At 35.9% G+C, this 26,451-nt stretch overlaps 1 protein-coding gene across 2 annotated transcripts; it reads left to right on the forward strand.

The window, feature by feature from the left end:
* The first annotated feature begins 1,346 nt into the window (after nucleotides 1-1,346).
* Nucleotides 1,347-25,185, forward strand: nr1d2a (nuclear receptor subfamily 1, group D, member 2a). Of its 2 annotated transcripts, XM_073924758.1 has the most exons (9): nucleotides 1,445-1,599; nucleotides 4,403-4,478; nucleotides 14,550-14,762; nucleotides 14,845-14,933; nucleotides 15,976-16,120; nucleotides 17,619-18,073; nucleotides 20,018-20,203; nucleotides 20,705-20,915; nucleotides 22,743-25,185. In XM_073924758.1, the coding sequence occupies exons 3-9, from the start codon at nucleotides 14,606-14,608 to the stop codon at nucleotides 22,937-22,939; spliced, it is 1,440 nt and encodes a 479-aa protein (XP_073780859.1). In that variant the 5' UTR covers nucleotides 1,445-1,599; nucleotides 4,403-4,478; nucleotides 14,550-14,605; the 3' UTR covers nucleotides 22,940-25,185. The 2 variants fall into 2 exon arrangements, with proteins under 2 accessions (NP_001124064.2, XP_073780859.1); NM_001130592.2 differs by lacking the exon at nucleotides 4,403-4,478 and having other exon boundaries at nucleotides 1,347-1,599.
* The last annotated feature ends 1,266 nt before the right edge of the window (nucleotides 25,186-26,451 follow it).

Raw genomic sequence — 26,451 nt, forward strand, 5'->3', positions numbered from 1 at the left:
GGATCTAGTAAAAGGTAAAATGAAAAATCTAATGGGTGTTTTGAACTGAAACTTTACATACACGTTATAGAGACGCAAAAGACTTATATTAAATTTGAAAAAAAGGGGTAACCTAGGTGCCCTTAAAAGTCTTATGCTTTATTCACACCAGATCCAGCATGTGCGAATAGCGAAATTTATTCGTGTGAACATTATGAGTGTACTCGCTTAATTTGCGAGTCAAATTCACTTTATTCACGTGTGAAATTCACTTCACAATAGATGCAGATTCGTGTCATGGGCAGGGCTTTTTTCTAACATGGATTTTTTTTTAGCTAACATGGATTTTATTGAGAGAATAGCTGTGTTTTATGTGCTTTAGGAGGGCTGAAAAACAGTGTAGATTCATTCGGCGCCATGTTTGAGTCCACTAGATCCTTTTAGAGGTGCACCCAGCTCTGTGAGTTCATCAATTCCTCCAACAACTGTATAATGGAGGCTTTCAGCGGTGCTTCAGACTGAGCCGAGCACTGTTTGATGAGCTGTTGTCCGGTGTCAGTGTCAGTTCCCCTCGGGACATCAACAACATGCACTACGTCGTGATCACGCCCCTACAAAAGCAAGCTCCTGATTGGGTAATGGGGTGAGAATGTCTGCTGTAGTTCAGATTTTCCAACTCCAGCGATCAGCACGATTCACATGTTAAGCGCGTCAAGCAAAGCAAACACGCTCGACTCGTGCCGTGTCATTTGTGGCGTGTCATTTACGCAAATCGCGCCACAGGATGTCTATTCGCGTCCATGCATTGACTTAAAATGTAAAGGGTTGTCAGGCTAGCCAATCAGCATTCAGAAACCATCTGATTGACTAGATTTCTATCACATCATAACACTTTTATGCTAAGTAAGTCTGACGACACAAAAGAGACCACAATAACCTCAAAACTGAGTTAATGTGTGTGCAACAAGCCATTGTGTGCGCTCAAAACATGATCTTTGCACACATAATTGTAAACACACATGCAACAAGCCATTTTAAGAGCTCAACACATAATCTTTCACACACAGAATTGTTCAGGCATGTGCAACAAGCTATTTCACATGATCAAAAATTCATTTTGCATGCTCAAAAAATATCTTTTGTGCACTGAATTGTTAATAATGCATATGCAAGAAGCAATTTTGTGCTCTTAAAACATGATCTTTTATGCACAGAATTGTTAAAGCGTGTGCAACAAGGCAATTCCCGCACTTAAAACATGATCTTTTGCGCACATAATTTTGTCGCAAATGTAGCTCCATAATATCTGGACGGGTCACAGAAAGTGTGTCACTGGGTTACCGTGAGTCGAGCGCGCGCACAAAGGGGGCGGAGCCGCGGGCGGAAACACGCGCAGCAGAACACTGAGTACCGAGCGCTCGTGCACAGACAGGAGTTCCGTACCATTGTGAGGAGGAGACGCTTCAGATGGAGCACTGACTATCAGAACACACACACACATAAACACACTGGATCTGATCTATCTCTCACACACACTGCAACTTCTACCTGCTGGAGTTATTACTGTCCGGCTGAATCACAGAGAAACGAAGACTGAAAACATGGAATCGGCAAAGCAAGGTATTGGACCGTCGTTTATTCATTATTGTTTATTTTGGAATTAATTTAGCATTGTCTGATACAGTACTTCTGATTATTATAAGAAATAAAGGGTGCAAAATGGATGACAGTTTTCCAACAAAATTAAAAATCTCTAATATGCTTATGGTTTTAAGATAAGCACGCTGAATGGATGTTTTTGTAATTGTTTTCAAATATTTAATGTATTAAATCTCTGATTAGGAATGAGCGATTTTTCACATTTTATTATAAATATAAATTATATATACGTTTAAAAATTAAATATATCTACATTTATTATAGTTATATAATTTAATAGATTAATTTTTAAATGTTGTTTGCATTTCCATTTTGTGTGCATTGCAAGTTATTTAATATTTTGTTTGACATTAGTAATAAATGCATGCATCTATCGTGTGTATATACAGCATATGTGCATATATTTGTATATATTTAAGCATGGTTTAAAAAAAATAAAATTTAAATCATTAAAAAAATTTAAATAATTTAAAAAGAATTCGTAAAATAAAGAATATCTATCTATCTATCTATCTATCTATCTATCTATCTATCTATCTATCTATCTATCTATCTATCTATCTAAATAGACACATCAATGCGTAAATGTCAATATATCTATAAATAGCAGCACGTCAGTCATATTTAATGTAACACTGTAATATTTCGGGAAAGCTGTCATCATAAATAGAGTTAATACCATAACTAAAAGCTTTTAAAATGACATCAGAATGATTAGTTTAGTTCTTATGAGTCAAACTGGGTGATTTAAATCACCTTTGGCACTCTTTCCGTGGTCTGCATGACAGATCTGCAGCCTGGAGCAGTCAAACACTGGATGTGGGTTAGGAGTGCCCGTGACGTCACGCGCGCTCAGTACTCCGAGTACTAGAAGGCTCGTGCTCACATGGCTCCCGTAGCCTAGCCATGTGCCCGTGTGTACGAGGAGTCGGCGTCTCGCCGCTGATTGGCCGTGACGCGGCACATGCTGATCTCTGATTGGTCGAGGCGCTGCGGTTGCATAATTTAGCACACTAGCCTGACTCGAGACTCTCTGCAGTACCACGTGAGAGCGGCAGCAGACAGAGAGTGACCTACATATTCAATCCGTACAAAACATGAGAGGCCACGTGTGGGCGGAGAAACACTGGGTTACTGCTGGGTAGACAACCTTCAGTGGACATTTAACACTATATAGTTGTTGAACAGTTAACTGTTAATAATATTGTATATCGTTCGACATCAATTATTATATTTTTGTTCCTTAAGGCAAGACAGAATAGGCAAATGTGGATATATTAAGAATGGCTAACATTTTTTATAGTTGTTAAATATATATAGTTAAAAAAAAAAAAAAATAAATATATATATATATATATATATAAATGTGTGTTTTATAGATTTTAACAGTACAATTCATTTTACTGGTACACAATTAACTACTAAAATATTTTACGTATTACGTTAAGTATGGTTAACACTTGTATTATTTATTATTGTTTTATTTATTTATTTTAAATATTTAAATGAGTCTATTTCATTAAATATATATTTTATCGGTCTATATTTCAGTTTTTAAAACAACATGGTCGGTTTTTATTAATGTTTATTGGTGAACTTAACTAATAATATTGTACATCTTTTGACATCAAATATTGTATTTCTGTTCTTTAAGGCAAGACAGAATAGGCAAATGTGGATATATTAAGAATGGCTAACATTTTTTATTGTTGTTAAATATATATATATATATATATATATATATATATATATATATATATATATATATATATATATATATATATATATGTTTTATAGATTTTAACAGTACAATTCATTTTACTGGTACACAATTAACTACTAAAATATTTTACGTATTACGTTAAGAATGGTTACCACTTCTATTATTTATTATTGTTTTATTTATTTTGTTTAAATATTTAAATGAGTCTATTCCATCAAATATATATTTTATCGGTCTATATTTCAGTTTTTAAAACAACATGGTGGGTTTTTATTAATGTTTATTGGTGAACTTAACTAATAATATTGTACATCTTTTGACATCAAGTATTGTATTTTTCTTCATTAAGACAAAGCAGAATAGGCAAATAAAGTGAATGAAGGGCTAACATTTTTTATTGTTATTAAATATATATGTTTTATATATTTTAACAATATCATTATTTTTGGTAAACGGTTAACTACTATATACATTAAGCATACAAACTGTATATATTATGTTAAAAATGATTAACAATTGTTCTATTGTTACAATGCATAATGTTTATCATTGTTTTATTAATTTTGTTTAAATATTTAAATGCAATTTTTATTAAATATATTTTTAAATATATTTTTGTCAGTCCATATTTCAGTTTTTAAAACAATATAGTATGTTTTTATTAGTGTTCATTGGTGAACAGTCGACTAATAATAATATTGTACATCTTTTGACATAAAATATTGTATTTTCTTTCCTCACGGCAAGACGGAGTATGCAGAAAGGGTTTAAAAACAACTAATAATTATCACTGTAGTTCCTTAGTTGATATATTACATTTATTATTATTTTATTGTTGTGAAAATATATATTTTTATTTATGTTTTATTTAGTTAAATATTTAAATGAGACACTATTTGATTAGATATGCTCCAATTTTGCATACATTTCAAGCTCAAAAAAAGTCTGGATGAAAGCAGGTAAAAAAAAATTTAAACAATTTGGGCATTTTATTAGTCCATATTTCAGTTTTTAAAATAATATGGTGTTTTTTTTTATCAGGTTATCAGGCTTTTATTGGTGAACAGTAATAGCTAATAGAGGAGAAGCACTTTAGCAGCATCTAGAACAGCAGCCTGTAAGTACATTTAAGATTTGTTTCAGTTGTTGTGTATGGTTTGAGGACTTGTTTCCAGCTGTTTGTGTAAAGTTGTAGGACATTTAAACTTGCTTTCAGTTGTGTATAATACTAGAAGTTGTTTAGCCACTGTTTCCTTGGTTACTATAAGAGCTTGTGTAGCGAACGCAGACGCGGTTCGCGTCGTCCGCCTCAGTTTCGGCCCTTGTTTTGACTCGGGAGGCGTGTCCAAACGCCAGGTAACCACTATATAGTGAGCACGGTAGCATTAGTCGGCAGGAGAAGCACTTTAGCAGCATCTAGAACAGCAGCCTGTAAGTACATTTAAGATTTGTTTCAGTTGTTGTGTATGGTTTGAGGACTTGTTTCCAGCTGTTTGTGTAAAGTTGTAGGACATTTAAACTTGCTTTCAGTTGTGTATAATACTAGAAGTTGTTTAGCCACTGTTTCCTTGGTTACTATAAGAGCTTGTGTAGCGAACGCAGACGCGGTTCGCGTCGTCCGCCTCAGTTTCGGCCCTTGTTTTGACTCGGGAGGCGTGTCCAAACGCCAGGTAACCACTATATAGTGAGCACGGTAGCATTAGTCGGCAGGAGAAGCACTTTAGCAGCATCTAGAACAGCAGCCTGTAAGTACATTTAAGATTTGTTTCAGTTGTTGTGTATGGTTTGAGGACTTGTTTCCAGCTGTTTGTGTAAAGTTGTAGGACATTTAAACTTGCTTTCAGTTGTGTATAATACTAGAAGTTGTTTAGCCACTGTTTCCTTGGTTACTATAAGAGCTTGTGTAGCGAACGCAGACGCGGTTCGCGTCGTCCGCCTCAGTTTCGGCCCTTGTTTTGACTCGGGAGGCGTGTCCAAACGCCAGGTAACCACTATATAGTGAGCACGGTAGCATTAGTCGGCAGGAGAAGCACTTTAGCAGCATCTAGAACAGCAGCCTGTAAGTACATTTAAGATTTGTTTCAGTTGTTGTGTATGGTTTGAGGACTTGTTTCCAGCTGTTTGTGTAAAGTTGTAGGACATTTAAACTTGCTTTCAGTTGTGTATAATACTAGAAGTTGTTTAGCCACTGTTTCCTTGGTTACTATAAGAGCTTGTGTAGCGAACGCAGACGCGGTTCGCGTCGTCCGCCTCAGTTTCGGCCCTTGTTTTGACTCGGGAGGCGTGTCCAAACGCCAGGTAACCACTATATAGTGAGCACGGTAGCATTAGTCGGCAGGAGAAGCACTTTAGCAGCATCTAGAACAGCAGCCTGTAAGTACATTTAAGATTTGTTTCAGTTGTTGTGTATGGTTTGAGGACTTGTTTCCAGCTGTTTGTGTAAAGTTGTAGGACATTTAAACTTGCTTTCAGTTGTGTATAATACTAGAAGTTGTTTAGCCACTGTTTCCTTGGTTACTATAAGAGCTTGTGTAGCGAACGCAGACGCGGTTCGCGTCGTCCGCCTCAGTTTCGGCCCTTGTTTTGACTCGGGAGGCGTGTCCAAACGCCAGGTAACCACTATATAGTGAGCACGGTAGCATTAGTCGGCAGGAGAAGCACTTTAGCAGCATCTAGAACAGCAGCCTGTAAGTACATTTAAGATTTGTTTCAGTTGTTGTGTATGGTTTGAGGACTTGTTTCCAGCTGTTTGTGTAAAGTTGTAGGACATTTAAACTTGCTTTCAGTTGTGTATAATACTAGAAGTTGTTTAGCCACTGTTTCCTTGGTTACTATAAGAGCTTGTGTAGCGAACGCAGACGCGGTTCGCGTCGTCCGCCTCAGTTTCGGCCCTTGTTTTGACTCGGGAGGCGTGTCCAAACGCCAGGTAACCACTATATAGTGAGCACGGTAGCATTAGTCGGCAGGAGAAGCACTTTAGCAGCATCTAGAACAGCAGCCTGTAAGTACATTTAAGATTTGTTTCAGTTGTTGTGTATGGTTTGAGGACTTGTTTCCAGCTGTTTGTGTAAAGTTGTAGGACATTTAAACTTGCTTTCAGTTGTGTATAATACTAGAAGTTGTTTAGCCACTGTTTCCTTGGTTACTATAAGAGCTTGTGTAGCGAACGCAGACGCGGTTCGCGTCGTCCGCCTCAGTTTCGGCCCTTGTTTTGACTCGGGAGGCGTGTCCAAACGCCAGGTAACCACTATATAGTGAGCACGGTAGCATTAGTCGGCAGGAGAAGCACTTTAGCAGCATCTAGAACAGCAGCCTGTAAGTACATTTAAGATTTGTTTCAGTTGTTGTGTATGGTTTGAGGACTTGTTTCCAGCTGTTTGTGTAAAGTTGTAGGACATTTAAACTTGCTTTCAGTTGTGTATAATACTAGAAGTTGTTTAGCCACTGTTTCCTTGGTTACTATAAGAGCTTGTGTAGCGAACGCAGACGCGGTTCGCGTCGTCCGCCTCAGTTTCGGCCCTTGTTTTGACTCGGGAGGCGTGTCCAAACGCCAGGTAACCACTATATAGTGAGCACGGTAGCATTAGTCGGCAGGAGAAGCACTTTAGCAGCATCTAGAACAGCAGCCTGTAAGTACATTTAAGATTTGTTTCAGTTGTTGTGTATGGTTTGAGGACTTGTTTCCAGCTGTTTGTGTAAAGTTGTAGGACATTTAAACTTGCTTTCAGTTGTGTATAATACTAGAAGTTGTTTAGCCACTGTTTCCTTGGTTACTATAAGAGCTTGTGTAGCGAACGCAGACGCGGTTCGCGTCGTCCGCCTCAGTTTCGGCCCTTGTTTTGACTCGGGAGGCGTGTCCAAACGCCAGGTAACCACTATATAGTGAGCACGGTAGCATTAGTCGGCAGGAGAAGCACTTTAGCAGCATCTAGAACAGCAGCCTGTAAGTACATTTAAGATTTGTTTCAGTTGTTGTGTATGGTTTGAGGACTTGTTTCCAGCTGTTTGTGTAAAGTTGTAGGACATTTAAACTTGCTTTCAGTTGTGTATAATACTAGAAGTTGTTTAGCCACTGTTTCCTTGGTTACTATAAGAGCTTGTGTAGCGAACGCAGACGCGGTTCGCGTCGTCCGCCTCAGTTTCGGCCCTTGTTTTGACTCGGGAGGCGTGTCCAAACGCCAGGTAACCACTATATAGTGAGCACGGTAGCATTAGTCGGCAGGAGAAGCACTTTAGCAGCATCTAGAACAGCAGCCTGTAAGTACATTTAAGATTTGTTTCAGTTGTTGTGTATGGTTTGAGGACTTGTTTCCAGCTGTTTGTGTAAAGTTGTAGGACATTTAAACTTGCTTTCAGTTGTGTATAATACTAGAAGTTGTTTAGCCACTGTTTCCTTGGTTACTATAAGAGCTTGTGTAGCGAACGCAGACGCGGTTCGCGTCGTCCGCCTCAGTTTCGGCCCTTGTTTTGACTCGGGAGGCGTGTCCAAACGCCAGGTAACCACTATATAGTGAGCACGGTAGCATTAGTCGGCAGGAGAAGCACTTTAGCAGCATCTAGAACAGCAGCCTGTAAGTACATTTAAGATTTGTTTCAGTTGTTGTGTATGGTTTGAGGACTTGTTTCCAGCTGTTTGTGTAAAGTTGTAGGACATTTAAACTTGCTTTCAGTTGTGTATAATACTAGAAGTTGTTTAGCCACTGTTTCCTTGGTTACTATAAGAGCTTGTGTAGCGAACGCAGACGCGGTTCGCGTCGTCCGCCTCAGTTTCGGCCCTTGTTTTGACTCGGGAGGCGTGTCCAAACGCCAGGTAACCACTATATAGTGAGCACGGTAGCATTAGTCGGCAGGAGAAGCACTTTAGCAGCATCTAGAACAGCAGCCTGTAAGTACATTTAAGATTTGTTTCAGTTGTTGTGTATGGTTTGAGGACTTGTTTCCAGCTGTTTGTGTAAAGTTGTAGGACATTTAAACTTGCTTTCAGTTGTGTATAATACTAGAAGTTGTTTAGCCACTGTTTCCTTGGTTACTATAAGAGCTTGTGTAGCGAACGCAGACGCGGTTCGCGTCGTCCGCCTCAGTTTCGGCCCTTGTTTTGACTCTCGAGGCGTGTCCAGCTGAATTCAATCAGCTAGTGCTTTAGGGGTTATAAAAACAACTAGTTCACCGCGGCAGCGGTCGCGGCAGCCTCGTGTGAAGACCGCCTCGTGTGAAGACCGACGAGGGTAAAGACCATCGACTCTACCTGCGCGACTCCACCGAGCAAAGACACCGACAAAGCACTTGAGTACTTTACTTTGTTGTTTTACTTTACACTTATTTTTTTTGTTGTCAGTGCACTTTTATTATGTGTTTTCTAATTCCTGTTGTTACTAACACTCGCAAAACACGGGAGGTACGCTGCAGGCGTAATCCTCACAACCTTCGTTCAATACATGTATCTACTATTTCACAACTCTCTCTCTCCGTGGGCCTCTGGAATTGTCAATCAGCTGTTAACAAGGCTGATTTTATTACCTCCATAGCTACATATTCTGACTATAATCTCATGGCTCTAACTGAGACCTGGTTGAGGCCGGAGGACACTGCTACACATGCTACTCTTTCTGCTAATTTCTCTTTTTCCCACACTCCTCGTCCGACAGGGAGAGGGGGTGGGACTGGACTACTAATTTCCAAAGAATGGAAATTTACTCTGATACCGTCCCTGCCAACAATCAGCTCCTTTGAATTCCATGCAGTCACCATTATCCACCCCTTCTACATAAATGTGGTTGTCATCTACCGCCCACCAGGTAAATTAGGTCACTTCCTAGATGAACTGGATGTTCTTCTCTCATCTTTTTCTAATTTTGCCACTCCCTTATTGGTGCTAGGTGACTTCAACATTTACGTTGACAAACCGCAAGCTGCAGACTTTCAGACTCTGCTTGCCTCTTTTGACCTAAAAAGAGCACCTACTTCTGCTACCCACAAATCAGGTAATCAGCTAGACCTTATTTACACACGACACTGCTTCACTGATCAAACAATAGTAACTCCACTACAAATATCTGATCATTTCCTTCTGTCTCTCAACATCCACATTACTCCTGAGCCGCCACACACTCCAACACTGGTTACCTTTCGCAGAAACCTACGATCTCTCTCACCCAATAGACTATCCACCATTGTTTCAGACTCTCTTCCTCCATCTCGCAAACTCACTGCACTTGATTCGAACAGTGCCACTAATACACTCTGCTCCACACTAGCATCATGTCTAGACCGATTATGTCCTCTTGCATCCAGGCCAGCCCGTGCCAGTCCTCCTGCACCCTGGCTCTCGGATGCTCTCCGTGAGCATCGCTCAAAACTTCGGGCTGCAGAGAGAATTTGGCGGAAAACTAAAAATCCTGCACACCTCTTAACATACCAAACTCTTCTGTCCTCTTTCTCAGCTGAGGTTACTTCTGCAAAGCAGACGTATTACCGTCTGAAAATCAACAATGCCACTAATCCTCGCCTACTTTTTAAAACATTTTCCTCCCTCCTCTATCCTCCTCCTCCACCCGCATCCTCCACACTTACTACTGATGACTTTGCTACATTCTTCTGCACCAAAACTGCAAAAATCAGTGCTCAATTTGCTGCACCTACAACAAACACGCAAGATACAACACCAACACCACACACTCACCTCCTTTTCTCAGCTCTCTGAGTCTGAGGTGTCCAAACTTGTGCTATCTAGCCATGCAACCACCTGTCCACTCGATCCCATTCCCTCTCATCTCTTGCAAGCCATCTCTCCTGCAGTCATACCAACACTGACTCACATAATTAACACATCTCTTGACTCTGGTTTATTCCCCACTACATTTAAGCAGGCTAGGGTAACCCCACTGCTAAAGAAACCCAACCTGGACCATACGCTACTTGAAAACTACAGACCAGTATCCCTGCTTCCATTCATGGCCAAGATTCTGGAGAAAGTAGTGTTCAATCAAGTCCTGGACTTTCTTACTCAAAACAATCTCATGGACAACAAGCAATCCGGCTTTAAGAAAGGCCACTCAACTGAGACTGCCCTGCTCTCGGTCGTGGAGGATCTCAGACTGGCTAAAGCAGACTCTAAATCATCAGTCCTCATTTTGCTGGACTTGTCAGCTGCTTTTGACACTGTCAACCACCAGATCCTGCTATCTACGCTTGAGTCACTGGGCGTTGCGGGCACTGTTATACAATGGTTTAGATCTTACCTCTCTGACAGGTCATTCAGGGTGTCTTGGAGGGGAGAGGTGTCCAACCTACAGCATCTAAACACTGGGGTACCTCAAGGCTCTGTTCTTGGGCCACTTCTCTTCTCCATCTACACATCATCTCTAGGACCAGTCATCCAGAGACATGGATTCTCCTACCACTGCTATGCTGATGACACCCAGCTATACCTCTCTTTTCATCCTGATGATCCCTCGGTTCCAGCTCGTATCTCAGCCTGCCTGTTGGATATTTCACACTGGATGAAAGATCATCATCTTCAGCTGAACCTCGCAAAAACGGAAATGCTTGTAGTTTCTGCCAACCCGACTCTACACCATAACTTTTCAATCCAGATGGATGGGGCAACCATTACTGCATCCAAAATGGTGAAAAGCCTTGGAGTAACGATTGATGACCAACTAAACTTCTCTGACCACATTTCTAGAACTGCTCGATCGTGCAGATTTGCACTCTATAACATCAGAAAGATCCGACCCTTCTTATCTGAACATGCAGCTCAACTCCTTGTTCAAGCTCTTGTTCTCTCCAAACTGGATTACTGCAACTCTCTACTAGCTGGGCTTCCAGCTAACTCTATCAAGCCTCTTCAACTGCTCCAGAATGCAGCAGCACGAGTTGTCTTCAATGAACCTAAACGAGCACATGTCACTCCACTGCTAGTCCGCTTGCACTGGCTGCCAGTTGCTGCTCGCATCAAATTCAAAACTCTGATGTTTGCCTACAAAGTGACTTCTGGCCTAGCACCTTCTTATCTGCACTCACTTCTGCAGATCTATGTGCCCTCCAGAAACTTGCGTTCTGTGAATGAACGTCGCCTCGTGGTTCCATCCCAAAGAGGGAAAAAATCACTTTCGCGAACGCTCACGCTCAATCTGCCCAGTTGGTGGAATGAACTCCCTAACTGCATCAGAACAGCAGAGTCACTCGCTATTTTCAAGAAACGACTAAAAACTCAACTATTTAGTCTCCACTTCACTTCCTAAGCTGCAATTGCCTCTTTGAATATCACACTAATTGTACAAAAAAAAAAAAAAAAAAAAAAAAAAACTACTAACACTTCCCTTCTTAGACTTTACAGACCTGAAACTTGCCTTTAGTACTTATTCATTGTTGCTCTTGGTTGTGTAAATTGCTTCCTTGTCCTCATTTGTAAGTCGCTTTGGATAAAAGCGTCTGCTAAATGACTAAATGTAAATGTAAATGTAAATATTGTACATCTTTTGACATCAAATATTCTATTTTCTTTTCTTACGCCAAGACAGAATAGGCCAATTTTGTTTTAAAAAATTGCTAATAATTATTACTACAGTTCCTTAGTTGATATATTACATTTATTATTATTATTTTATTGTTATGAAAATATATATATTTTTGTGAAAATATTTAAATGAGACTCTATTTGATTAAATATGCTTTAATTTGGCATACATTTCTAGCACAATAATCGAAGACTGGTTGAAAGCAAGTTCAAAATTCCCAGTCAAATGTTTTTACAAGTTCTCTCATTTTATATCAGTTCATAATTGAGAAAACACTATGTATGTTATGGTCATGACCTGTATGTGAACAAATCCCTTGATAAAAAACTAAACAATACATATATAGTGTATTAATAACTGGCACAAACTGATAAAGTGCGACAGAAGAAAATGAGAAGAAAGTGTATTTTGTATGTTGTCTCCACATTAGACAGAAATAAACACTCTAAGAAAAACCGTAAAGGTCCAAAAGCAGTAAAAATGTATTGTTTATAGGCGTTTCTTTCATGCATACACATTCAACAACATATTTGTATGTATGTGTTTGTGTGTGCATTCTGTGCAAATGTTGTGCTACAGCACTAGTAAGTGTAATTAAATACAATGCAATCCACCAATCCATTGATTTTAATCTAGGTCATGACTGAGGAAGTTCACCCAACATGTGCACAGCATATGATTATATAATTCCATAACTGTGTCAGCAACTCCTCGTGCCAGTAAATGTGTGACTTATTCATACTGGGATGAGCTGCACACCAAGTCAAATTAGTTTAGATAAAGCGATTGTCCAGTATGGGAATGGAACGCAATGGTCACTGGATCATTCATGAGTCAAGCGTACTTTCACAACACAGTCATTTATGGGGGTTTTGCCTTTTTATGACATGATAATGACAATAAAATCTATTTTATACTATAACTACTTAAAAAAATTTGATTTGTGAGTTTTATTAATTCAGATTTTCAGATGTCAGTTTTACTATTTTAGTTCAGATGTCAGTTTTACAAATGTTCTGGTTTTTGTACATTAAATTAAACTAAATTAAAATAAACAATGTTGCCTTTTTTCTGCTAGGTAAAATAAAACGACTTTATACAAGTGTTGTTACGATGCTGGAATTTTGCATTTTGTTTGCAATTTTTCATGTCAGTTTTGAAAATATACTTGTTTTAGTAAGCCAAATTAAATTAAAATAAGCAACATTGCCTGTTTTCTACCCGGTTAAATAAAAACGTCTTTATACTTGTGTTGTCACGATGCTGGAATTTCCGACTTTGATACGATACCTTGAAAAATATTGTTATTCGATATGATTTTCGATACCATGTGGAACAAGTTGCGTTGCACAGTATATCATTTCAGCATCGGTATCACAATTCAATAACAATAGTCACATCGCAAATATATGCAATGCTCAGTCTGAATTAAAGTTGTACAGGAGCCACAGAATTGTATTTAATCACTGTATTCATATGAAATGTATATGATTTATGCAAAAAAACATTTCTTACTTTAAATTTTTGTCTTGTTTTTAGTCCAAATATCTACATTTCAAAGTGAAAACAAGATTATTTCACCTACAGTGTACACCACTCGCAGATAATTTCCTTAAAACAAGCAAAAAAAAAACTCTTATTTTTCACTCATTTCTTCTGATGGTGAAAACGAAACCATATATTTTCTTGGTCTAAGACTTGTTTTGATCTTTGGACTATAAATAAGACAAAACAAAGTAAGAAAAGCATTGTATTTGCATTGTAAGCATATTTTTCATATCCCAATATTCATCGCAGAAAAATAAAATATCGCAATATCAGATTTGTCCAATATCGTGCAGCCCTAATTAAAAGTATGCAAAGGAAGTAAAAAGGAAAAAATAAACCATGTAATGCTAATAGCAGGTTTGCAGCAGGCCTTAAATCCAAAAGGCAATAAATTACAAACAAAAGAAAGCTGAATAAGTGCAATCTCATCTTATTTTCTGATTAAATAAAAAGTGTTCAAATATTATTATTATTATTATTAATATTATTCATCTCCCTTCTGGTGAAAAGAGACCAAAAAGCAAGATTGTATTATTTTAGGTATTTTAGTATTGATATTTATCGATATTCTTGACATCACTACTTTATATTTTATTTATTTTTATTTATTTTTTAAATATTTCCCAAATGATGTTTAACAGAGCATGGAATTTTTTCACAGTATTTCCTATAATATTTTCTCTTATGGAGAAAGTCTAATTTGTTTTATTTCGGCTAGAATAAAAGCAGTTTTAATTTTTTTTAAAAACCATTTTAAGGTCAAAATTATTAGCCCCCTAATTTTTTTTTTATTGTAAACAAAAACAGACCATCATTATACAGTGATTTGCCCAATTACTTTAACTGCTTAATTAAGCCTTTAGATGTCAGCTGAATACTATTATCTTGAAAAATATCTAGTCAAATATTATTTACTGTCGTCATGGCAAAGAGAAAATAAATCTTTTATTAGAAATGAGTTACTTAAACTATTATGTTTAGAAATTAAACAGACATTGGGAAAAATATACAGGAGGGCTAATAATTCTCACACTAGCTGTATTTTTTATGTATTAACTACTGTGCATACCTAGTTATAGTCTTTAAATGAAGGATTTTCTGCTGTGTTTTCGTTTGTCCAGGAGGTGTGATAGCTTATGTCTGCTCCTCAAGCTCGGCCTCCAGCCCTGAGTCCTGCATGAGTGACAGCTCTGCCAGCCAATCGCCATCCTCCTCTCCTCCTCTGCCCACTAAAGCGAGCCGTGCCACAGATCTGTCCATCAGCGCAGGAATGCTGAAACACACACGTGGACACACATCTGATAAAAGCCTCGCTAACAAGAGCTCCATCACCAGTGAGTACACACACACACACACACATACAAACACAGTGAGCACATCTGACAGGATTTACCGACTCTGACGTGTGTTTTCTAGAGCTGAATGGGATGGTGTTGCTGTGTAAAGTGTGTGGAGACGTCGCCTCTGGCTTCCACTATGGTGTTCATGCCTGTGAAGGCTGCAAGGTGAGGAGGCGCATAATTTTTTGGGGTCTTTTCCAAAAGCGCTTATCTATGGGTATTTTAAGGCATCTTTGCTAAGCTAACATAGATATGTACTAATGAATCAATTTAGTTGCTTGCAGTCCAAAAAATTCGCAGTTTTAGCATGTATCTGTAAGTGCACTGTATGTATTAGTTTATTAATTTTAGATTTGTTCCTATGACTATTTACAATAGTCGACAGTTTTAGGATTTGTACCCCATTTTATTTTTAATTTGAGTCATTTTGAGCAGTTTGAGTTGAGTAGTCATTATTTCTTATATAATATTAGATCATAGCTTATATATACACTCACTGGCCACTTTATTAAGTACACCGTACTATTAACGGGTTAGATCCCCTTTTGACTTCAGAACTGCCTTAATCCTTCATGGCATAGATTCAACAAGGTACTGGAAATATTCCAGAGATTTTTCTCCATATTGACATGATAGCATCACGCAGTTGCAGCAGATTTGTCAGCTGCACATCCATGATGCGAATAGCTGATTAAAAATTTGCATTAAGGAACAGTTGGACAGGTGTACCTAATAAAGTGGCCGTTGAGTATAAATGTTTTAGGACATTGGATTAAACCGAAAAGTGAAAAAAAAATATTGATTTTAATAAATATTATTTGACTTTTTTAGAGTTATGAATCTGTTGTAAGGGTTTAGTTATGGTTTTAGAATTAAATAAATATACATATAAACAATATACAAATATTGGATAAAAACTTGTTGGCAGCTAGGTTAAAAAGGAAAACAGAATTAGTAATTTAATTTATACATCGATTCTAAAAAAAAATTTGAATTGTTTCAACAAAATATGGATAAATCCAATAATTGGGTTAAATGTCTTACTAAAGTTTTTATCCTAACAGTTGGGATTTTCCATACTTTATACAAATTGGGTTTGGAACAAGCTGTTTAGCACATATGTTACAAATAAATTTACAATGACAGTTTATTTTTAAACAAATAAAATAACTAAATTAAGATGATATACATGTTTTTTTTTCCACAGGGCTTCTTCAGAAGAAGTATCCAGCAGAATATCCAGTATAAGAAATGCCTGAAGACTGAAAGCTGCACTATAGTGAGGATAAACCGCAACCGCTGCCAACAGTGCCGCTTCAAGAAGTGTTTATCCGTCGGCATGTCAAGAGACGGTGAGTTTGACAACACATTCCTCCTCCTAGTGACCTTAAGAGACAGTTCACCCAAAAATAAAAATCATCATTTCCTCATCCTTCGCTTGTTCCAGTTTTTCTGCTGAACACAAATGGACGTGCAACACTGATATTATTTACTGGACTTTACTGAAACAAGTTCAGCCTCCAATCAAACTGAAATAAAGTCTACTCAAGTCAAAAATCAGTGCATAAAATAAAGAAATCTAAAAAATGAATATGACACAATTTCCTGTGTTTGCATACTGAGTTGTAAAGAAGAACTGACTCTGGGTTTGCAGTGTTAAGCAAAGCTCGTGGGCATGTCTCATTAAAAAAGATGGTGATACCGATGCCAGAATTGATACCGGCGAGTATTTCCAATACTAGTATCGGTTAGGGCTGCTCGATATTGGAAAAAACATGCAGTATATAGTGCAATATTTTATTTTCTGCAATTTATATCACAATATTTCACCAAATAACTTGATTTGGAAATAATTATTACTTTTACATTCTTTGGGATGATTTTGTAGAATGCACTTGCAGAAAATATAATCGACTAATTATCAGCATTGATAAATAATGATATAAATAAACACTATTCAGCTACAGAAATACTATAATCAACTGTACAATAAAGTTGTATAGTCTTCATTGTATACATAATTAAATGACATTAATCTTTGTTGAAGCAACGTAATGTAATAATTCCTTGTGCCCAAATGCATTAAAGGGTGGTCCAGAGTGTATTGTTAAGGCTTGGTTGTGTTTATAAGATGCAAAGCAATGTGTGCTCATGCTTCATCTGTAGAAAATCAGGTTATTTTTTTATATACCTTACTTTAATTATATATAGCTACTCAGCTAACATAAAAGGACTGTCGTATTTCCTAGTTCCACTGAAGACCCACCCTTCAAGAGGCTCTGATTGGTCAGCTAGCATAATGTGCTGTGATTCGCAGATTAGCTTCACATCACCAGGAAGCGTTTCTGTTATAACAGACAGCGCCTCTGGCCACGCACCTTCGCTGCACAGGGTGTATGTGCATAACCTGAAGGGTTTATAAAATCATTAACCTGAATGTTATTTTTGTAGTCCCCAAAGTTTGCTCGCTGCAGGCTTTGCTAATCTAGCTTTGTAAAAGCCAATGTCTCCCTTTGCATTGAACTTTGAGCGTGTTACATTCAGAGATGTTGTTTATGTTCACACAGCTACATTACACATCAGCTAAAGTTTATAATATGATATCGTGGTGGACCACCCCTTTAAACTCACTTAAAATGCTTACTGATTCAACTTTCAATTTATTATGACTCCACGATTTTGATGTATTCTGAACTGTTTACCTGGTCAACTATAATCCAGACTGCACATTGCAGATCCTGCGATGTGACTATTGTGGATTCGCACATTGCGATATCGATGCTAAAACAATATATAGTGCAGTCCTAGTATCGGTATCGGAACAACCCTAAACTTGACTTGTCTTTACAGCCGTGCGTTTCGGACGCATCCCGAAGCGTGAGAAGCAGCGGATGCTCCTGGAGATGCAGACGGCGATGAACAACATGATGAACAACAGTCAGCTCCAGCACATGCTGCACGTTTCTCCGAGCGACTCGTCCAGCTCTTCTTCTGCATCTCCGCCGGATTCCCCACGCTCCTCGACGGAGTCGCTCGTCCCGATGGACACCGCCTCGTCCTGCTCGTCCGACAGCGGAGAAGAAGACGGACGATTCTCCTACAGTGCATCTGTTTCCCCGGCCGCATCTGAAACACTCAGCAGGGAAGAAGAAGAGCCGCAGATGCAGTGCTGGAGACGCTCAGACTGTCAAAACACCACAGGACCTTACAGGGAACAGACGGCGCAGCAGTGCATTCGCTTACCGACTGAAAACATGAGTTACTGCAGGAGGAACATGAATGAAGGAGGAAACCGAGCACATCTGGTGAGCTGATCTTCCGCTTTTTACATCATCGTATTAATTATACTAACTATAGATAAGGGCGGCACAGTAGCTCAGTGGTTAGTCGCCTCAAAGCAAGTAGGTCGCTGGTTTGAGTCTCTGGGTTCTCCCACAGTCCAAAGACATCCGGTACAGGTGAACTGAATAACCTCAATTGGCAGAAGTGTATGAGTGTGTGTGTGTGAATGAGTGTGTATGAGTGTTTCCCAGTGATGGGTTGCAGCTGTAAAACATATGCTGGATAAATTCTGGTTTCCGGTTCATTCTGCTGTGGCGACCCCTGATGAATAAAGGAACTAAGCTGAAAAGAAAATGAATGAATGAACTATAGATGAGTGCTGGTATTGGTGACTAATGCTAATTGCTGATAGGTTGAGAAAAAGTACAATATTCAAAACAGGTCTTGTTATTATAGCTGAGATGTTATTAAATATTAGAAAAGTGTATTAAAACCTTGTAAAACTTAATAAAGATATATTATAAAAGGAAAGTGCATTATTTAGAATGATTAATTAAATTAAAATATTATGAGATTATATTATTAATTAAATTAACTATTAATATTATATATTAATATTTTAGACTACTTAGCTTTACTACTCATTTTAATTTACTTTTATATTTCCCAAGTGATGTTAAACATTTTCTTTTGCACATCAAATTATTTATAAAGCACAATTATTAAAACGGAATAATATTTTTTGGTATTTATTCCAGCTAAATTAAATAGGAAATACTGTTAAAAAAAATAAATAAATAAAAAACTTCTTTCCTCTGATAAGCATCATTTGATATTAAGAAATATTTAAAAAATATTCACAATTTTACAGAATTTAACATTTTGCCTTTTAATGTGTTTGGATTTTCATGCTAGGGCTGCACAATTTTGGTTAAAAATCTAACTGCAATGTTTTGTTTTATTTTTTTATTTTGCAATATGAATGCAGTTTCACCAGATGACTTAATATCTCTATTTGGAAAGAATTTATGTTATATTGATTGGGATGATTCTGTAGTGGGAGTGCATCTCTATAAAATCTAACGAACTATACAAGAAGATACACTTTTTTTAAATAATTTTCTGACTTTTATAGTATTCAAGTACAGTAATTGAATAATAAAAATAAGAATAATTCAATAAAATTAATCATTGTTAAAGTCACGAATGGTACAGTTTCTTATGTCTGTTTAAAATCATTAAACAATCACAGGCATCAAAAACACAAGCAAAGATCAATTCTACTATAAACTCAACATTGCATATCCTCTGATGTGTCTATTGTGAATGATCACGTTGCGATATCGGTTATAAAACGATATATTTGCATGCTTTTTGTCATGTTTTAATGCTGATAATGTGAACAAAACACAAAATGTTTAATTGTTATTACATTGTACAGTGTAATTAATAACACAATTATTTAAATAATTATTTTAACATAGTTACGCATTTATAATACTTCATAAATGTCAGGGTTTATATAAATTATTCTTACAATTTATTTAGTTTAATTTAGTTTAGTTCAATTTAACTCATTCGTAATATGTAAAATAATTGTAACAATTATTACAAAATATTTTATTATATAATCCTCTATATGACTGCTCTTTATTTAATAATTTATTTTAGTAACACTTTACAATAAGGTTTTATTAGTTAATGTTAGTTAATGCATTCGCAAACATGAACAATGAACAACACATGTTAGTGAAAACACAGTTGTTCATTGTTCATGTTAACTCACAGTGCAATAACTAATGTCAATGCATTAGTAAATGCTTAACTATGATTAATAAATGCTGTACAAATGTTATTCATTATTAGGTCATGTTAGTAAATACATTAACTAAAGAAACCTTATTGTAAAGTGTGCCCTTTATTTTAAAAGTGGAAATAAATCTGACCACACCTGTTTCCTTTTTCAGGTTTGTCCCATGAGCGCCTCCCCGTTTGTTGACGCCTCCAGACCCGGTCATGAAGTCTGGGAAGAGTTTTCCAGGAGTTTCATCCCTGCCGTTCGAGAGGTTGTAGAGTTTGCTAAGCGGATCCCAGGCTTCCAGGAGCTTTCCCAACACGACCAGGTCAACCTGCTGAAGGCCGGCACATTTGAGGTAAAGCCTCCCTTAACCGTTGGTTTGCTGTGAGGGAAAAATGCACAAAAGAAAGCCCCGCCCCATACTCAATATCCTGTTTCAGCTGGAAGTACATGTGTGGACATACAGTGAAATTAAATGTCTTGTCTTGCAGAACTACGGCGCTACATAAATGAGCATAATCATCAATATAAACACTGCATGCATTGGTTTTTTTTCGTATTGTGATGCAGTTCCTAGAGAAGCAGAATATTAAATGAGAAAACAGTGGGCGTGGCTTGTCCTGCAAGCTGATTGGATGTAGTAAAGTTTATTCAAAAAGAAGGGGTTTGAAGAGTGTTTTTACAAACTATTAGTCTCCTCCTCCTCACCATTTCTGTTTGTTGTTTAAACTGACAGCTGGAGGGGCGTGGTTATGTATGTTAGCCCCGCCCAATACCTCAGACAGACCTAATAACAATGTGTTTGATGACTTTTAATGACTAACTGCTTGTAACGCTGCGGTTCTCCTCTGTGCAGGTGCTGATGGTGCGTTTCGTGCCTCTATTCGACGTGCAGCAGCGGACTGTGAGTTTCATGAGTGGCAGAAGGTACAGTGTGGACCTGCTGCGCTCCATGGGGGCCGGAGAGCTGCTCAACTGCATGTTCGAGTTCAGCGAGAAACTCGCCGCTCTGCAGCTCAATGACGAGGAAATGAGCCTCTTCTCTGCTGTGGTGCTCGTGTCTGCAGGTACGACAATAAAGAAGACACAAGTACTTTTCTCTTTAATGATTATAGAGCAGTTTTCATTATAGTGTGCATTACTTTAATTAATATACATCACTAATAACAATTCATTTGTAACTCGCTTTGCATAAAAGTGTCTGCTAAATTATTTAATTTAAGTATATATATTTAAAGTAATTAACTTTACTAATAATCAGTAAATAGAAAAGTTGCTTGCTTGTGCTTTTTTTTAAAGTAGATTATTCAATAATAGATTTATAATAAACACAAGCAAGCAACTTTACTTTTCTATTTACTAATTAGAGAGCAGTTTTCAGTGTGCATTACTTTAATATACATTATTAATAATTCAATTCAATAACAAGAAGATTTGGATAAAATCATCTGCTAAATTATTTAATTTAAATGTATTTAAGTAATAAATTAAATACATGTATAATTAAGTTATTAAGTAATAGATTTTATAATAATTATTTGTTGTTATTTTTAGATTTGCTATGATTCTTATAAATACTAATTATAACACTATATTGAACAATTTATTTATAATAATTTACTTTTAAAAATAAATTATATTTTATTCCAATTAAAAATGTAGTGTTTCCTCTACAACCTAGTCTGAAGCAATATTGCTACACTTAACAACTCACTAACAATTTAATGCTCTCCATGGAATGTACATCAGTTATATTAAATAGTTAATCATTAGTGCATCATTAATCATTTAATCCATTTTATACAAAAAATACAATAATTTAAATAAAAAAAGTTATTCAATAATATAAAAAACTGCTGTAATAATAAATTAGTAAAGTTTTAATTATAAAAATTAAAAGAATCATAGAAAATGTATTTAAAAACACACTGAATATAATTTTTTGAATATCGATTGGTATTTTTTATGTACATTTAAATGTGTAAATTATTTTATACATATTTTTATGTGCTATTTATTTACTTATTTATTTATTTACTTATTTATTTACTTAATTTATTTACTTTATATATATATATATATATATATATATATATATATATATATATATATATATATATATATATATATATATATATATATATATATATATATATAGATATAGATAGATATAGGTATATACATACACAGTTGAAGTCAGAATTATTAGACCCTCTCTTAATTTTTTTTTTTTTTTTAAATATTTTCCAAATGATGTTTGGTTCCTTGTTCCTTGTTCAGAGCAAGGAAATTTTCACAGTATGTCTGATAAAATTTTATCTTCTGGAGAAAGTCTTATTTGGTTCATTTTGGCCAGAATAAATGCAGTTTTTAATTTTTAAACACCATTTTAGGGTCAAAATTATTAGCCCCTTTAAGCCCCTTTTCAATAGTCTACAGAACAAACCATCGTTATACAATAACTTGCCTAATTACCCTAACCTGCCAAGTTAACTTAATTAACCTAGTTAGGCCTTTAAATCTCACTTTAAGCTGTATAGAAGTGTCTTGAAAAATATCTAGTCAAATATTATTTACTGTCATCATGGCAGAGATAAAAAAAAATCTGTTATTAGAGATGAGTTATTAAACTATTCTGTTTAGCAATGTGTTGAAAAAATCTTCTCTCCATTAAACAGAAATTGGAGAAAAAAAAAATAAACAGGGGCGCTAATAATTCTGACTTTAACTGTATATATGCTATTAAGTAAATAAATAAATATAAATCAACTTATTCACTGTTTGTCTTGCTGCATCAATTATCTTTGCTTAATTTTTGTCACATTTCCAAACTACAACAAACCACATTAAGTAAACCTAGCATGCAACTCACCGAATTCCTTTTGCGTTCACAGACCGATCAGCAATTGAGGACGTTGTCGGTGTGGAGGCCCTTCAGGAAAGCCTAATCCGAGCCCTGAGGAACCTAATCATGAAAAACCACTCAAACGAATCCTCCGTGTTCACCAAACTGCTCCTAAAACTGCCTGAGCTGCGATCGCTCAACAACATGCACTCCGAGGAGCTGCTCGCCTTCAAAATACAACCCTAAACAACCAACCTGCGCTCTCCATTTTACTCTTGAATGTATTTAACAGGCTTTTATACTGAATAACGACGCATTCGTACGCTATTATTAGATATTGTGATATTTGCTAATGACGCACAAGCGAAAGCGAAAAACGTTTGTTTTTTAAAACACATGAAAGACTCTTCCTCTTTTATTTATGTGCAATAGCTGCTAACGCATGGCTAGTCGTATAAGAGCAGCTTTACGTCGTGTTTGTCCAGAAGAGTTTGTATTGATTAAGGCCAGACGCTGCAGGCTTTTTAGGCTTTTCATAAATGCCAAGTAAACATGCACTTAAAAAAAGCATAAAAAATATAAACTTTATCTTTTTTTGCACTTTTTGTAAATTTCAGTCACAATACATATTTTAAGACAATACATATTTTACATATTTTTTCATCTCAACTAAGCCACAAATTGCTTTTTTAGCACTGTTTATGTACATTAAACATCACAGTTTTGCAGGAACTACTTTATCTGTGCATTTAAATATCATCACGTTTTAGAATGCTCCAAATTGGCCGGAACTACTTTATCTGTGCAGTAAATAACATCATGTTTTAGAATGCTCCAAATTGGCCGGAACTACTTTATCTGTGCATTTGAATAGCAGTCGACATTTAATTAGCAGTCGATTTTAAAATGCTCAAAATCTGCAGGTACTACTTTAAATGTGCATTTAGGAAACAGCACATTTAAGAATGCCCAAAATCTGCCGGAACTACTTTGTCTGTGCATTTAAATAGCAGTCTATTTTAGAATGCTTAAAATCTGCCGGAACTACTTTATCTGTGCATTTAAGTAACAGCACATTTTAGAATTCTCAAAATTGGCCGGAACTACTTTATCTGTGCATTTAAAAAGCAGCACATTTTAAATGCTAAAAATTGGCCAGAATTAATTTATCTGTGCATTTAAATAGCAGTCGATTTTAGAATACTCAAAATTGGCCAGAACTACTTTATTTGTGCATTTAAACAGCAGCACATTTAAGAATGCTCAAAATTGGCCGGCACTAATTTATCTATGCATTTTAAACAGCAGCACATTTTAGATTGCTCAAAATCGGCCAGAACTACTTTATCTGTGCATTTAAATAGCAGTTGATTTTTGAATGCTCAAAATCTGCCGGGACTACTTTATCTGTGCATTTAAATAACAGCACATTTTAGAAAGCCTAAAATTTGCCGGAACTACTTTATCTGTGTATTTAAATAATAACACATTATAGAATGCGCTAAATCTGCCGGAACTACTTTCTCTTTGTATTTTAATAATAGTACATTATAAAATGCGCTAAATCTGCGGGAACTACTTTATCTGTGCATTTAAATAGCAGTTGATTTTAGAATGCTCAAAATGGTCTGGAACTAATTCATTTGTGCAATTAAACAGCAGCACATTTTAAAATGCTCAAAATCTGCCAGAACTACTTCATCTGTGGATTCAAATCATAGCACATTTTAGAATGCCCATCAGCCAATCAGAAGCAAGCATTCAACAGCCCTGTAGTATAATGATAGCTTTTTATTTTTAACCCTTTTTTTCGCCTGCAGTGTCTAGCCTTAATGGACTGATTATGTGTTGTTGTGTATATAAATATCTGATGTCAGTTTTCTGAATGTATGTCAGCATGTCGGCATTGTTTTCACCTGTATAACAGGGCTTTTGCACGAGGTGTCGAGGAACAGGTGCGTTCGGCACCATAAATACGGAGCACAGACGGAAAACATCCGCCTGCCCAATTTATAATTTATAAGCGGAGTCACTTTAAAAGCCGTTTTTTTATATATCGACCATGTATTAAGAGGTGTTATAAGTCTTCCATTATGCAAACGTGTATAGTGGACCTGAACAAACGTACTGAAAGAAATGGAGTTTATTTATGGCTGTTTGTACAGATTGCCTTATTATTATTATTACTTTTGTTTCTGACGTTTCTCTGGAATAACGGTGGAGCAGGGAATCCATGTTAAAGTCCCAGTTATTTTGGGATGCACTTCTTGCGGTTTACTCTATGCATATGGAAACAGTGTGACATTATGGACATTTCTCAGCCTGTAATCCAATAGGATAAAGATATACTGCTCCCCTATTCAGTTTTGGTGTGTCCATGTGTTTTTTTGGTTGTTTGTTTCCTTATAAATAACAGTGCAGTATGTATAGTTGTGTATATCTATTTGAAATATATCATTATGAAAAGAAAATCAATAAATATTTACTTGTCATTTGTTGTTGAGCCTCTTTAATACACATTACATGTTTTTATTTTAATTTAATACGTTTTATCAGTAGATTTCTGTCACAATACATATTTTTTAAGGGTATTTTTTTCTGAACTGAGCCACAAATTTAACTTTTAGCACTGTTTACGTACATTAAACATCACAGTTTGCTGGAACTACTTTATCTGTGGATTTAAATATCACGTTTTAAAAATGCTTCAAATTGACCGGAACTACTTTATCTGTGTATTTAAAATACAGTACACATTTTAGAATGACCAAACTCTGCCGGAACTACTTTATCTGTGCATTTAAATAGCAGTCGATTTTAGAATGCTCAAAATCTGCTGGAACTACTTTATGTGTGCATTTAAATAGCAGTATGTATATATATATATATATATATATATATATATATATATATATATATATATATATATATATATATATATATCTATATATATATATATATATATATATATATATATATATATATATATATATATATATATATATATATATATATATATAAAACACTATCAATGACACTGTTTTTCCATAAACTAATGAGCTGTTTGCTGTCTATAGGGAGCTTCCTGAAACTGAAGATTATAAGTAACCAGTTTAGAACATATTGAGCTTAAGTGGTAAAGCTTAGCACTAATCAAATGGGATCAAGGAACAAGACTTCATTTAAACATTAAACATAAATAAATTTAAAATAAGTTTATATTTCAATTTGTTTCATGTCTTTAAATATATTACTTTAAATAATATTCAAAACTATATATAAAAAACATTTACTATAAATATTTTTAAACGTTATTATTATAATACAGTGTATATATATTTTTATATCATATCAATTTGTCATTTGAGATCATGTCTTTTTATTGCACTTCATATGTTTATCCACTACACTGCAAATTTTAGTAGATAGTAGATTTAACTAGAGTAGAGTTTATATGAGGTCAACTATAAAAGTGGTTAAATAACACGTTTGAAAATGTTAACATTATCAACACTGGAAGAGTGTTAATTAGCAAACTCTTATAGTGTAAAACATCTGTTAAATTTACAAAAGAAATATGAGCAACTGTGGTTGCCATAATTTATCTGTGCAAAATACGGAAGTTTTATAGAACTGTTTAAATTTACGAATAATAACCGTATTTCATGAACTGATACAATGTTCAGTTTACAAAATCATAGCTTAGTGCACAAAAATGTAAAGTCATTAGATGCATTAATGTGTTCATGTTTGATTGC

This window comes from Danio rerio, chromosome 16, assembly GCF_049306965.1.
Source record: "Danio rerio strain Tuebingen ecotype United States chromosome 16, GRCz12tu, whole genome shotgun sequence".
NCBI classification, from domain to species: domain Eukaryota; kingdom Metazoa; phylum Chordata; class Actinopteri; order Cypriniformes; family Danionidae; genus Danio; species Danio rerio.